This window comes from Carlito syrichta, unplaced genomic scaffold (assembly GCF_000164805.1).
Source record: "Carlito syrichta isolate Samal-C Ts95f unplaced genomic scaffold, Tarsius_syrichta-2.0.1 Scaffold309295, whole genome shotgun sequence".
NCBI lineage: Eukaryota > Metazoa > Chordata > Mammalia > Primates > Tarsiidae > Carlito > Carlito syrichta.
Window position 1 is genome coordinate 33,133 of NW_007253391.1, and position 12,094 is coordinate 45,226.

The following is a 12,094-nucleotide window of genomic DNA, read 5'->3' on the forward strand; positions in this document are numbered from 1 at the left end:
GGAGCGCTGGCGCTGCCTGGACGCCGCGGGGTCCCCCTCTGCACGGGGCACTCGGCGCGGGGGTCTGCGCGTCCAGCTCTTTGCTTCCGATGTCGCCACCCGGCTGCTGATCGCCCTAGCTCCTTCCCGCATCGGTGTGAGGCCACCGGGGTCCCTGTAGAGGCAGGAAGCTCCCTTCGCGAAGCGGGAGTAAGTAAGCGTGCGGCCCCGGCGCGGGTGGGGAGGCGGGAATTGGGGGCAAGGGAACCCCTCCCGCCCCGGCTGCCACCCCTCCTCCGGCTGGAGGTGGATCAGGGTGTTTCTGCCACGAGACCAGGCGCGCAGGGTTGTGCCAGGACCAGCTCTACCTGCGGCCAGGCGGTAGAGGGGATTTGCCCATCTCCGCGATTTGGGGGGTTTCATTGGAAGAGTTTATTTTGGGGGTCTGCTTGGAGGCCTGGGGAGGGCTTGCACTGAGCGCTGAGTGGGTTTGGTCAACGATCAGGTTTCCTTCCCCCATGATTCAAACCCCTTCAACGCCGAATTCCTCCCAGTTCTTTGCGCCAAAATTAACTGACCTGGGAGACCCTGTACTTTCTGACAGATTTGCCCTACACCTTCCTGACTTGGTAACTTTATTTTACCCTGTTGTTTTCCATAAAGAATTCCTATACTTGTAGGGTTTTTTTTTTTCTTCCTAGATTTTCAGTATTACTAACCACGCTTTAGGTATTTGTGTTTGTTCATGTGAGTTTCAGAAAGCTGGAAGGTGACCACTCCTGAAAATTCCCAGGTAGTGTTTAGGGAAGGGGAAGTTCATGTTCACCAACAAGTCATAAACACGTAGATGTTTTTATTGGGGGAAAAAAAATCTAATTGTAAAATTGTTTTCTAATGTCGTTGTGCATTACAGATGGAAGTAAATTGTTTAACACTAAAAGACCTGATCAACCCCAGGCAGCCCAGACTAGATTTTGCAATTGATGATGGGGAAAATGCACAAAAGGTAAGCACCCATAACTACCTTAATCTCTTAACACAGAATGGATGGTGATGTCTAATTCTATTTAGTATTCCAGCATGCCACATGTATTTGTCTTAGAAACATCACGATTCATTTTGATAAATATTATAGAAACATGCTTTTTAAAAATTGGAGTCTTCCGAGCCATTATTGTTGCTATTCTACTCTCAGTCACAGTGCAATGAAAAAAAAGGCTAGGTTAATGTAAAGTTGTAACCAGTTTATACAAATCAAAGATATGCTGGACACAGCAATCAAGTTTGTAATACAGTTGTCAAGGGAGGTTTAGCTAATGCTCTTTAGGAATGTTAAGCCTCAGTTCCCAGGAAAATAGACTCTTGTAGTTATAAACGCTGGATTATTAAAATGCTGTGAAATGTCTTCATACCAGTGAACCAGTTCCTAGAAGCTGTTCCATTCACTCAACAGTATGACCTGCACCCTACTCTGAATATTTTACAGTGCTCCTCCTTAGTTTTGCACTGAACCTTTCCCTGCCTTTTTTGCATCCCTTGTAGCAAAGACCAAGGTGGTGTCTTCAAGAAACATTATAAAGTAAACTGGCCATAACCATGTCTAAACTACCTTAGCATTTTAAAGCAGTGGCTGATAGATATAACAAACCCAGTATTAGAAACTTTGAATATAAATCTGTGAGCAGCAATTTCCTTGGGCATTGCAATTCTCTGAGCTCCTGATCTTATTTTTAGGCTTAGAATTGATAATGAAACTGCGTGGTTGCAAAACACCTGCTTTATGCACCCTTGAAGAATACTTGATGATTGTTAATTTTGGATAGGTATAAAACTATGCTTTTCCAAGGGTTTTTTTTCCAGAATTTTGATTTATTTGTGTTAAGAAGGAAAAGAAGTAGAGTGGTCGCCCTTATCCATGGGGGATATGTTCCAAGATGCCCAGTGGATGCCTGAAACTGTGGATAGTAGTGAACCCAATTGCCCATAAATCAGAACGTAGTTCATGCCTTCCCCTCCACAAATGTAATACCTTTTCCATCTTAACTTAGAACTTCTCATACACTATGGCTGAAACTATTGCAGTTTGAGGTACGACGGCAAAACTTGCATGAAGTTCTATTTTATTCTTAACAATTACACAGATAGGAGATTCATTCTTAGAGTAGATCTTAGCAACCTGAGCATACAATTTTTCTTCTTTCCTTGGGTCAAAAACTGTCACCTTTTCACTTTTAAAGGAAGCACTTTTCTCTTTGTCATATCCAAATTGCCAGCATCATTACTTTTATGTGTTAGAGCCGTTATGAAGTCTAATGAGGGTTACTTGAGTCACATCAGTTTTTCTCCACACCTGTTAGAATGTGAAAGCTCAACTGGACACAGCACTTACTGATGCTGTGAGGCCATGATAGTCTGATAACCAATACAGCTACTCAGTGGCTGATGCGCAGGTAGCAGCTACAGTGTGGACACACCAGTCAAAGGGATGGTTCACGTCCTGGACAGGATGGAGTGGGATGGCACAAGATTTCACTACACTACTCAGAATGACACACAATATAAAACTCATAAATTGTTTATTTGTGGAGTTTTTCATTTCATATTTTTGCACCACAGGTGACTTAAACCCCAGAAAGTGAAACCACAGATATAGGGATGACTACTATACACCAAAGCATTATTATTTTGAAGATGACTTTTTAAAAAATTACCTAAGCCGAGCTCGGTGGCTCAGCCTGTAATCCCGCGCCTTTGGGAGGCTGAGGTGAGTGGATTGCCTGAGCCCGCGGGTTCGAGACCCGCCTGGGCAGCGAGACCTCATCTCTACAATAAATCAAAAAATCAGCCGGGCGTGGTAGCGCACGCCCGTAATTCCGGCTACTCGGAAGGCTGAGGTGGAAGGATCACCAGAGCCCAGCAGGTCAAGGCTGCGGTGGCCGGGAGCGGCCACTGCACTCCAGTCTGGGCGACAGAGTGAGACTCCAACTCAAAAAAAAAAAAAAAATTACATAAGCCACATGAGGGTAGAAATGCCCAGACTTAAAGTATATACGAGAAGAGACCCAAAAAACCCAGAATTTATTTATTAAAAATTGTGTATTCATTCTTACATATTTAAACTTCAGTCACCTTCAAAGCACACTGCTTGATGCAATATGCCTGTCGAGATGCTTTTTCCACTGCTCAAAATAGTTTTTGAATTTGTCAGTTTTGACACCTTTTAGTGCTTCTGCCGTTTTTTGTTTCACCTCTTCCACATGGGCAAAAAATTTCCCTTTGAGAATTTTTCATCTGATAAAACAAGTCACTCGGAGCAAGATTAGGTGAGGGTGGGGTATGGGGGTCATGATGTTTTTGGTCGAAAACTGCTGAACATTCGGTGTGGGCAGGTGTGCTCATAAATCACCCATTATAAAGTGGGTAAATGCGTTGAAAGAATCTTAAAAAAAAAAACTCACTGAAGCTGAATACAACTGCTCACAACAATGCTAGCTAGTATACTGATACCAATGGGTTCCTAGAATACTTATCTAGCAAGGGAAACCTGTACTACAAGAGTCCTGCTCTCCAAAAAATATTCTGTGTTTTTTTGGGTTCTCCCTTGTATTCTGAGTTTTGGCTTTGAGAGTATCAGAGCAAAACTTTGTTTTTCCCTTCTAACTTAGAATATTCAGCCTTGAAAGAAAGTGTATACATACATTTATATAAAGTCAAGTTCAGTGCACCACATGTAGTCTTTTTGGGTCAGTGATTTTCATCAAGTGCCTTCAACAAGGTCCCTTCTTCAGCATCAGTCAGTGACATGTCAGGTGAGCCTTCACATTCTAATGGGTATGGAGAAAAACTGAGTGACTCAAAAGAGTTTGTGGAAGTGGTTTAAATGTTTGAAATAGAATATATGAGCAGAGATTATGTGACCTCACAGAGAAGGCAAGAGACAAGAACAGAGTGCTTCAGCAGGGATACTAGGAGGGGTGTTTCTCTCTTTTTTATGTTGCTATGAAGTAAAGGAGGCTTTCTAGAGATGGTGAGAACATGAGGTTTGAAGCCACAGGGTGCAGGCTTTGATTTCCTGCTCTGCCATTTATTAGCTAGGTGACCATGAACAAATATATTTATAAGGTTTTTCAACAAATATTGATGTTCCAGATGCTAGGGATATAGTGATTTAATGAGTCTGCTGACCTTACTAAGCCTATGTCTTCTTCCATAAATTAGATTTAATATATAGCACCTCCCCCATTGGGTTTTTGTAAAGTGCCCATCAGCACAAACTCTTCACACTGTGCTGAATCCAACTCACAGCCCAAAGATTACAAAAACATTATTATGTGACGCAGGTTCTGCCCTCCATTACCTGAGAGTTTCCAGGACCCAAACGTAAAACTAGCCAACTGTACTATGATTTGGTTAAGTGCCATAACAGCAGTGGGAACAAAGTGCTTGGGCAGAACGGAGGAGGAAGAAATAAATTCATGGGGAGTCCAGAGAGCACTAAAAGGCTTCACAGACAAGAGAGCATTTGACTTAAGCCTTCATGGATGAGAACAGATCAACCTACAAGAAAACAAGAGTGAGCCAATGGACATTTTAGGCAGAAGGAGCAGCATGAGGTGAGGGCAAAGAATGTTCAAAAAATCTAGAGTGGCCAGAAGCTAGTGTTGCTGAGTTATTCCTTCTTGAAATTTCTCTGGGGGTACCTGGAGTGATGTTCTGCTGGATCAGTGGTCATTTAGAAGATTTCTTTTTTGACTGCACATTGGTCAAGATCTATAAGTACTGTATTAGGTATGCATCTTCTTACCACTTTGTGGAGAAATATTTAGACAAAGTTTTGAAATGCATTACCCAGTTTGACTGTGCCCAGTTGTGGGGTCATAAACAAGTCTGTTCCCTTTGGATAGTTTGGGGTAAAGAGGTGAAGGCTAAGGATTAAGCTGTTGGGAGGCTTTTGTGAAGGGGCTGATACTTGAACTAGGGCTGGAAGGAGGAATGACAAGGCTCAGGCAAGTCAAGAGGAAGGGAGCAATGGAGAAATAGAAATGAGCGGGGCATATTTGGGGACAGTGCCCAGACTTAGTGGACACAGCCTTTCTTTGAAGGTCATTCATCTCTTTTAGGAGTGGGTGAGAAGGAATGTGAGTTTAGTTTGGAATGTATTTGTACCTGTGTGGTTTACAGGTAAATAAATATTTGCAGGAAGCAGTGGGTGACTTGATTTTGGAAGTCGTGAAAGATCCTAGCCAGATACAAACTCGGGAATTAACAGCATACAGGTTGATTTTTAAAGCCATATAAAGGAGATGGGATAAACTCTTACAAAAAGTGAATATTGAGAGAGGGTAAGAGGGCTGTGTGTGTACTTCTGTGGTTTGTAGGAGTGGAAATAAAGGAACCAGTGAAGGAGACTGAGAAGGCACAGTCTCAGAAGTAATGAAGTAATGAAGAGAGCCAGGAGAGCAAGAGTGGGATCGCAGAAGCTAAGGGCTGCGAGTTTTTTAGAGCAAAGAATAGTCGACAGTCTTAGCCACTGCAGTGAGGGCAATGAAGACATTTTGCCACTGATTTGATTTGGTGACTGGGAAGTGACCTAAAAGAAAACAGTGGATCAGAAGAGACTGGTGGTTTGAGGAACCCCTTGGAGGCAGGCAGGGAAGCCATCAATTTGTATTATTTCTTTTAGAAATCGTGCTCTGGAAGGAAGGAGAGCTGTTGGTCAATAGCAAAAGGAGACACTTCCTCCCATGTAGTCTTTGTGATGAGCCTTGAACATTAGGTAGGATTTCAACAAACAAAACTATTAAGGAGAAAGTGATGGTGTGAGCAGCAGCTGAACTGTGGTGAGGTATAGGGCAGCTTTGAAGAGAAGCGAGTGGACTGTTGGGTAGGATAAGCATTAAAGGGAAGTGGAAAAGATGTCAGCCAAGAGCCTTGACAAGGCTAATGACAGTATATATTATTTGAGGTCACATGATCAAAGCCGTATCTGAGACAGGACTAGAACTAGATCTTTTAACCACCAAGCCTGTTCTGTGACAGCATAGGCCAGTTTGCCTATAGTCATAGGGCTGGTCTTATTAGTAATCATAATGAATGTTTGTATAGCACTTCACAGATGATGGAGTGCTTTCACCTTTGTTATCTGAGCTGATCCTCACAGCAACTCTCTGGCAGGTAAGACAAGGTGTATTACCCCTATTTACAGATGAGAACTGGAGGACCTTTCATGGGTTACATTTCTCTAGGATCTCTAAAAGAGAATGTGATTTCCAGGGTGTTATGGGTTAGATTTTCTGACAAGCAGATCTACTAGAGTTCAAGTGTACAGGAGTTTATTAGGAAGTGCTCTTGGGATCAATGCCTGGGGAAGAGAAAACACACAGAACTGGACAAAAGGAGAAGTAGAACTATAATACAGTCACGGTGGAAGTCTCAGTTACCCCACGGGGAGTTCTGGGATAACCCCTTGGAGTAGTCCTGAGTTGGGGCAAAGATGCCAGGCTTTTACATGTCGGTGTTACTCCTACTAGCCAGTGAGCATGAGATAGGCCTTCTAGGAAGGGAGGGATGTGATCCTGGATGAGTCAGCCTTCTTCTGCCAAGGCAGTTAAGAGCTGACTGTTGCCGTTACTTCCAGCAGCAGCTGGAGGAATGAGTCATTCATTTAGGAAGAGATCTGGGTACATCCCAGTATCCACTAACAGCTAAGCAGCCTTACTAGAAAACCTTGGAGATAGATAATTTAGTCTAAATTCCTTATTTTATGCATACAGAAAAAGACCCAGACAGAATGAACAATTTGTCCAGGATCAAAAAGGTACAGGCCATTATTTGCATTTCTTCTAGAAAGTGTGCTCTGGAAGGAAGAAGAGCTGTTGGTCAATAGCAAAAGGAGACACTTCCTATCATGTAGTCTTTGTGATGAGCCTTGAATAATAGGTAGGACTTCAATAGACAAAGCTCCGCCAGTGGCATTAAGGAGAAAGTGATGGTGTGAGTGGCTCACGCCTGTAATCCCAACACTTTGGGAGGCCAAGGCAGGAGGATTGCTTGAGCCCCGGAGTTCAAGACCAGCCTAGGCAACATAGTGAGACCTTGTCTCTACAAAAAAAATGAAAAATTTAGCCAGGCATGTTAATGCACATCTGTAGTCCCAGTATTCGGGAGGTGAAGGTGGGAGGATCACCTGAGTCCAGGAGGTCAAGGCTGCAGTGAGCCATGATCATGCCACTGCACTCCTGCCTGGGCAACAGAGTGAGACCTCAACTCAAAAAAAAAAATTGCAAACAGCTGAGACACAAATTAGGTGTCTGAATTCCCATTTCGATTTCCTTCCCGCTGCCCTATATACTATCAGGATAGCAGTATCGATAGACAGATGGATTAAGCAGGGCATGAATAGGTTGCATTTGACTCTCTGCCCACCTGAAACCTTAGAAAACAATTGGCTTGGCATTTTTTTCTCTCCATGTAGTGGTGTAATACCATCATAACCTGCCATGTGACCTAACTGCCCTCCTACATTAAGTATTCATTAAACTACAGTGAAAATACAGCAAAGTGTGTGCAGAAGTAATCCATCCTGGCTTGCTCCCTCGCTAGGGAAAAAGTAAGAACTCATCATTCCGGTGAGGACAGGCACCAGGCAAGCAATAGAGAAGGCGAGTCTATCTCTGTCCACGCAGTGTGCCTGGACCATACCCACTACCGCTGCTGTGAAGAAGTCCTAACAACTCGATAATCAAGGCACGGTGTTCTTTGAGCACCTGTAATGAGAAGGCGTTGGTCCAAAACCTGTGAGGAATAAGACGTGAGGAACTTGCTCCCTGACCTCCCCAAGTGCACAGACTCATTACGGAGACAAGATACACAGTACTTGAGCTCGAAGTGCCGTAGTGAATGGTACTAAAGAGTGGGAGAGAGAGAAAAGAGAATAGCTATGCTTTACTGAGTGCTCACTGTATGCCTGGAACTGTTCTCATAACCCTTGAGACTAGTATTTTTATTAACTTCATTTTCAGTTGAGAGAAATCAAGTATAATGAGATACAGGAACTTGTTATGCTCCCACTGTGGATAAGCTGCAGAGGCAGGTCAGCCGACCCTAGATCCTGTGTGCATAACTGCTTCCCTGCTTCTCCCTAGTTGCTAGTGGGGATCAGTGGCCTGCTGGGTTCCTGTGATTGGAACTGTGAAAAAGATAAACTTCTTCCCATTTTGTACCCAGGACAAGATCATTTTTAGATGTAGTGTTTCAGAGACTTCTGCTTTCCATTGTTTCTTGCATATCAATGATTTTTACACTGAATGAGGTTGTACGTGACCTCAGGCAAGTTATTTGACCTCTCTATGCCTCAGTTTCTTCATCTATATGATAGAAAAGTAATAGTACCTGTGTCACAGGATTGGATGAGGAGTTGATCCAAGCAAAAGACATGAAACAGGGCGTGGCACATAAACGCTCAGTCATTTCCCTGGAGAGTTCACTTGTAGAAGCCTTCATCAGAATGGCACACTAGCAGGACTTGTTCAAAGAGATGGGTCGACGCAGCTTTCTGAGCTGGGTGTTGACTGCTGCTGTGACATGAGAAATCACCACTCCCACTCACTCCTCTCCCTCCTGTTACTCGGGACAGGATGTTGCCATGGCTAACTTGCAGCTTTTGCTAACCCAAGAAACAAGAGTTGCTCTGCTTATACAGACTGCAATTTCACCCAAACAATCTTCACATGCTGCTTATTTACACTTTTTGTAAACCACTGCCCCACCAGAATCCAAGCAGGGGGAGCTATGGAGTGATACTTGTACAGGAGGAGTGACAAATACTTAACTCATCCACCTTTGTTATTATGTAAGAGACTATTGACTGCAAGTGAATCCTTCTGTTTTTGAATCTTGAATTGTTATTGAGCATTTTAAAACTTATTTTAGGGGAAAGATGCTTGTTTTAATTACTTGGTAGTTCCAAATGCTGATTCCATATACTTAGTCTTTTTTCATGACAGGCCCATCATTAATCTTATAATTATCTAAGACTGTCTACCTCAAAGTATGGTCTAGGGGCAGATTCATAAACTTAGCAGCCTACAAAAAAATTAAGAACAGAACTTGAGAGTTAAGCACTTAGAAACCTAAATAACAATTTGATATTGCCACCAGGACATCTAAGCCTGTGACCAAAAAGAGTGGTCTCTTTTTGTTGAATAAGCTATATTGTAGGTCAGTTTGAATGACAAACTCAAATGGCAAACCACATCTGGTGGGAGTTCTATATTAGTCCTATAAAGTAAAATCACATATCAGTATGTGAGAGTTTGGAAATGAAAATTTAAAAAAAAACTAGCCCTTTACCATGGAAAGTTTGACAAGCAATGCTTTAGGAGAATAACATGAAATAGCTCTCTAGGTTGGCTTACAAGGGGGTCTTTTATTGGATGCTCTTCCCTTAACTGGTCCTGTTACTAATTGCTATACTAGCACTAGTTAACATTGAACTATAAAAGCATAATTGCTTTTCACTAGTTAATGCAAACTTGTAAATAGTGGTTTAAAAAAAGATGGCACTTAGAGGCAATATGGATTCAACCCACTTTGGGGCAATATAGACTCAACTCACTATTACAAGTGAGTGACAGATACCTTTGTGACCTTTCTTACAGAGATGCAATGAAAAGTATGTTTAGAAGGAGTAGAAGATTATAATCTATTTCTCTTTGGAACTACTCTTCAATTCTCATAAAGCCTTCTGTCTAATTTTCATTAGTCCTATCCTGATATGTTTCAGCCCTAAACATATGGTCCTATTTGTATTTTCAAGTCTTAGTGGATGATGGGAACATAATGTACTCTTAGCTGACACCGGGTCTCTTTTTTAAAATAGGAAAATATATTTTTTGATCGATCAAGGATGGCCCCGAAGACTCCAATAAAAAATGAACCGATTGATTTATCGAAACAAAAAATCTTCACTCCGGAAAGAAATCCCATTACTCCAGTTAAGCTCATTGACAGACAGCAAGCAGAACCATGGACCCCCACAGCTAACCTGAAGATGCTCATTAGTGCTGCCAGCCCAGACATAAGAGACCGGGAGAAGAAAAAGGGACTGTTCAGACCCATTGAAAACAAGGATGACGCATTTACAGACTCGCTGCAGGTACACAGGTGGCACTCCTCAGGGACTGTATAGAACTTAAACGATTTTACTTGATTATTAAAAAGTCAAAGAATTCTTAAATTTTCAGCTCCTATGGGGCCAAAACTAGTATCAAACTGAATATCTTATTTATGTCAGAATTCTCACTCTGTATCTTATTTTTCATAATGAATGCTTCTCTGTATGGTACTTCCTGGTCCAGAACATGTTTTTAAAATGATACATTTGTAAAGTAATGTATTTAATCATTTTGATTTAATGAGAAATTTTGATTTTTTAAAATGCTGCTGTGAATTTAAATTTTGTTCAGATTTTAAAGGTAATATTAATCTAAATTTTTCAACTTGGGAAATTCCATTATCCTCACATATGTATGTTCAGTTTGTTGACTGGCTTTATTAAAGTTAAGCCATCTTTAAACTGCTTGATCTATGGGGAACCAGCTAAATAAGCAGCATGTCTATACTTTTTTTAAAAATTATTTATTTATTATTTTTTGTAGAGACAGGGTCTCTCTAGATTGCCCGAGCTGGTCTTGAATTCCTGGCCTCAAGTGATCCTCTCACCTTGGCCTCTCACAACACTGGGATTGCAAGCATGAGCCACCATGCCCAGCCATCTTTTTAAAAAGCTCAATGTTCAATCATTTTTATTGTCCCATCAAACTTTTTCCCAGACTTGCTAAGTATTCTTAGCCATTTTTTCTCCTTTTGGTGGATTTTTTTAAGCTATAAAAATTGTCAAAATGAAGAAATTGGGAAGAGAGAGGAGAAAAAGATGTCTCGAATTACAACTTTAAATTAATAGATCAAAATGAGTTTAATCTGTTATATATATCATTACATTAATAAAACTAATAGATTTTTTCATGTAAATACAAATCAGACAGTTTTGAGAGTAGTTCCTACATGGTTATAGCCAGAAAATTTTCACCATTCCTTTTTTAAGTCTGGGCTGTTTTGTGGCTTCCTTTCCATTCTGTATTCCATACGGAAAGTGCAAGGAGCCTGGTTTCAGAGGCCTTGGGTTCAAATCACTGCTGGATGACGAGGGGAATCTCTTAGGGTCTCTGTTCTTCAGTTTACTAATCTGTAAATGGGACCTTCCCTAGTTTTATTAGAGTTCTAACAACTAAATAAGATTAAGTGTGCTTTTTGCTGTCAAAAGCATATAAACATTAGAGTTTAAACACATTTTTTGGCAAAAATAAAGCAATGTGAAAATCCCACAATGGGAATTGTTAGTGACCTCTTTCACAAGGTAATGTTACTATGTCTTTCTTTGGTAGAACTAGTTGTTTAACATGCCCCTAAAACAATTAAATTTTTTATTTTCTTCCCAATCTTTATAAGGAAATTTTAACTAATAAGTACCTAGAGTGTTCATTACTACTAAGAAATGCATAAAATTTGAGCAACCTTAAAACAGACTTTGAATATCTTTCTGAAACTGGTCTTTATTATTTTTTGATAGACTATCTGATTGTATAAAATACACTTATCTGAAGCAATACCTTTAACACCCATGAATCTACCTCTCAGCCCCTAAACAGGTATCCCCCAAACAGGTATCATACTATTAATTTACATCTGCCCCCTGCCACATACACACACAGAGTAACCCCTCTCCTGAATTTGTATTTCTTATTTCTTTGCCATTTTTAAATCGTCCTATCACATGTGTAATGAGCATACATCCTTAAGATTCATTTGTGTTTTTGCATGTAGCTGTAGGTCTTTCATTTTCATTGTTGTACAACATTGTATTACATGAATACATCATATTTTATTTACCCGTGATTCTGTTTAAGTTCTTTGGTTGTGTGCAATTTAGGGCTAATATGACCTCTGCTATAATAATCTTATTTATGACTCCTGATGTACACATACAAGACTTAACCTAGGGCAGTGGTTCTCAAAGTGCCATCTGGGGACCCCAGTGTCAACAGAGGATCTATCA

The 12,094-nt window shown here is 41.1% G+C and overlaps 1 protein-coding gene across 1 annotated transcript in view; it reads left to right on the plus strand.

Moving 5' to 3' along the window:
• The first annotated feature begins 6 nt into the window (after positions 1-6).
• E2F7 (E2F transcription factor 7) overlaps positions 7-12,094 on the plus strand; it is a 39,414-nt gene continuing 27,326 nt past the window's right edge. The window contains exons 1-3 of the mRNA XM_008067138.2: positions 7-189; positions 893-985; positions 9,860-10,135. Coding sequence (XP_008065329.1) covers positions 893-985; positions 9,860-10,135 — 369 coding nt within the window. The 5' untranslated portion in view covers positions 7-189. The remainder of the gene's footprint in view (positions 190-892; positions 986-9,859; positions 10,136-12,094) is intronic.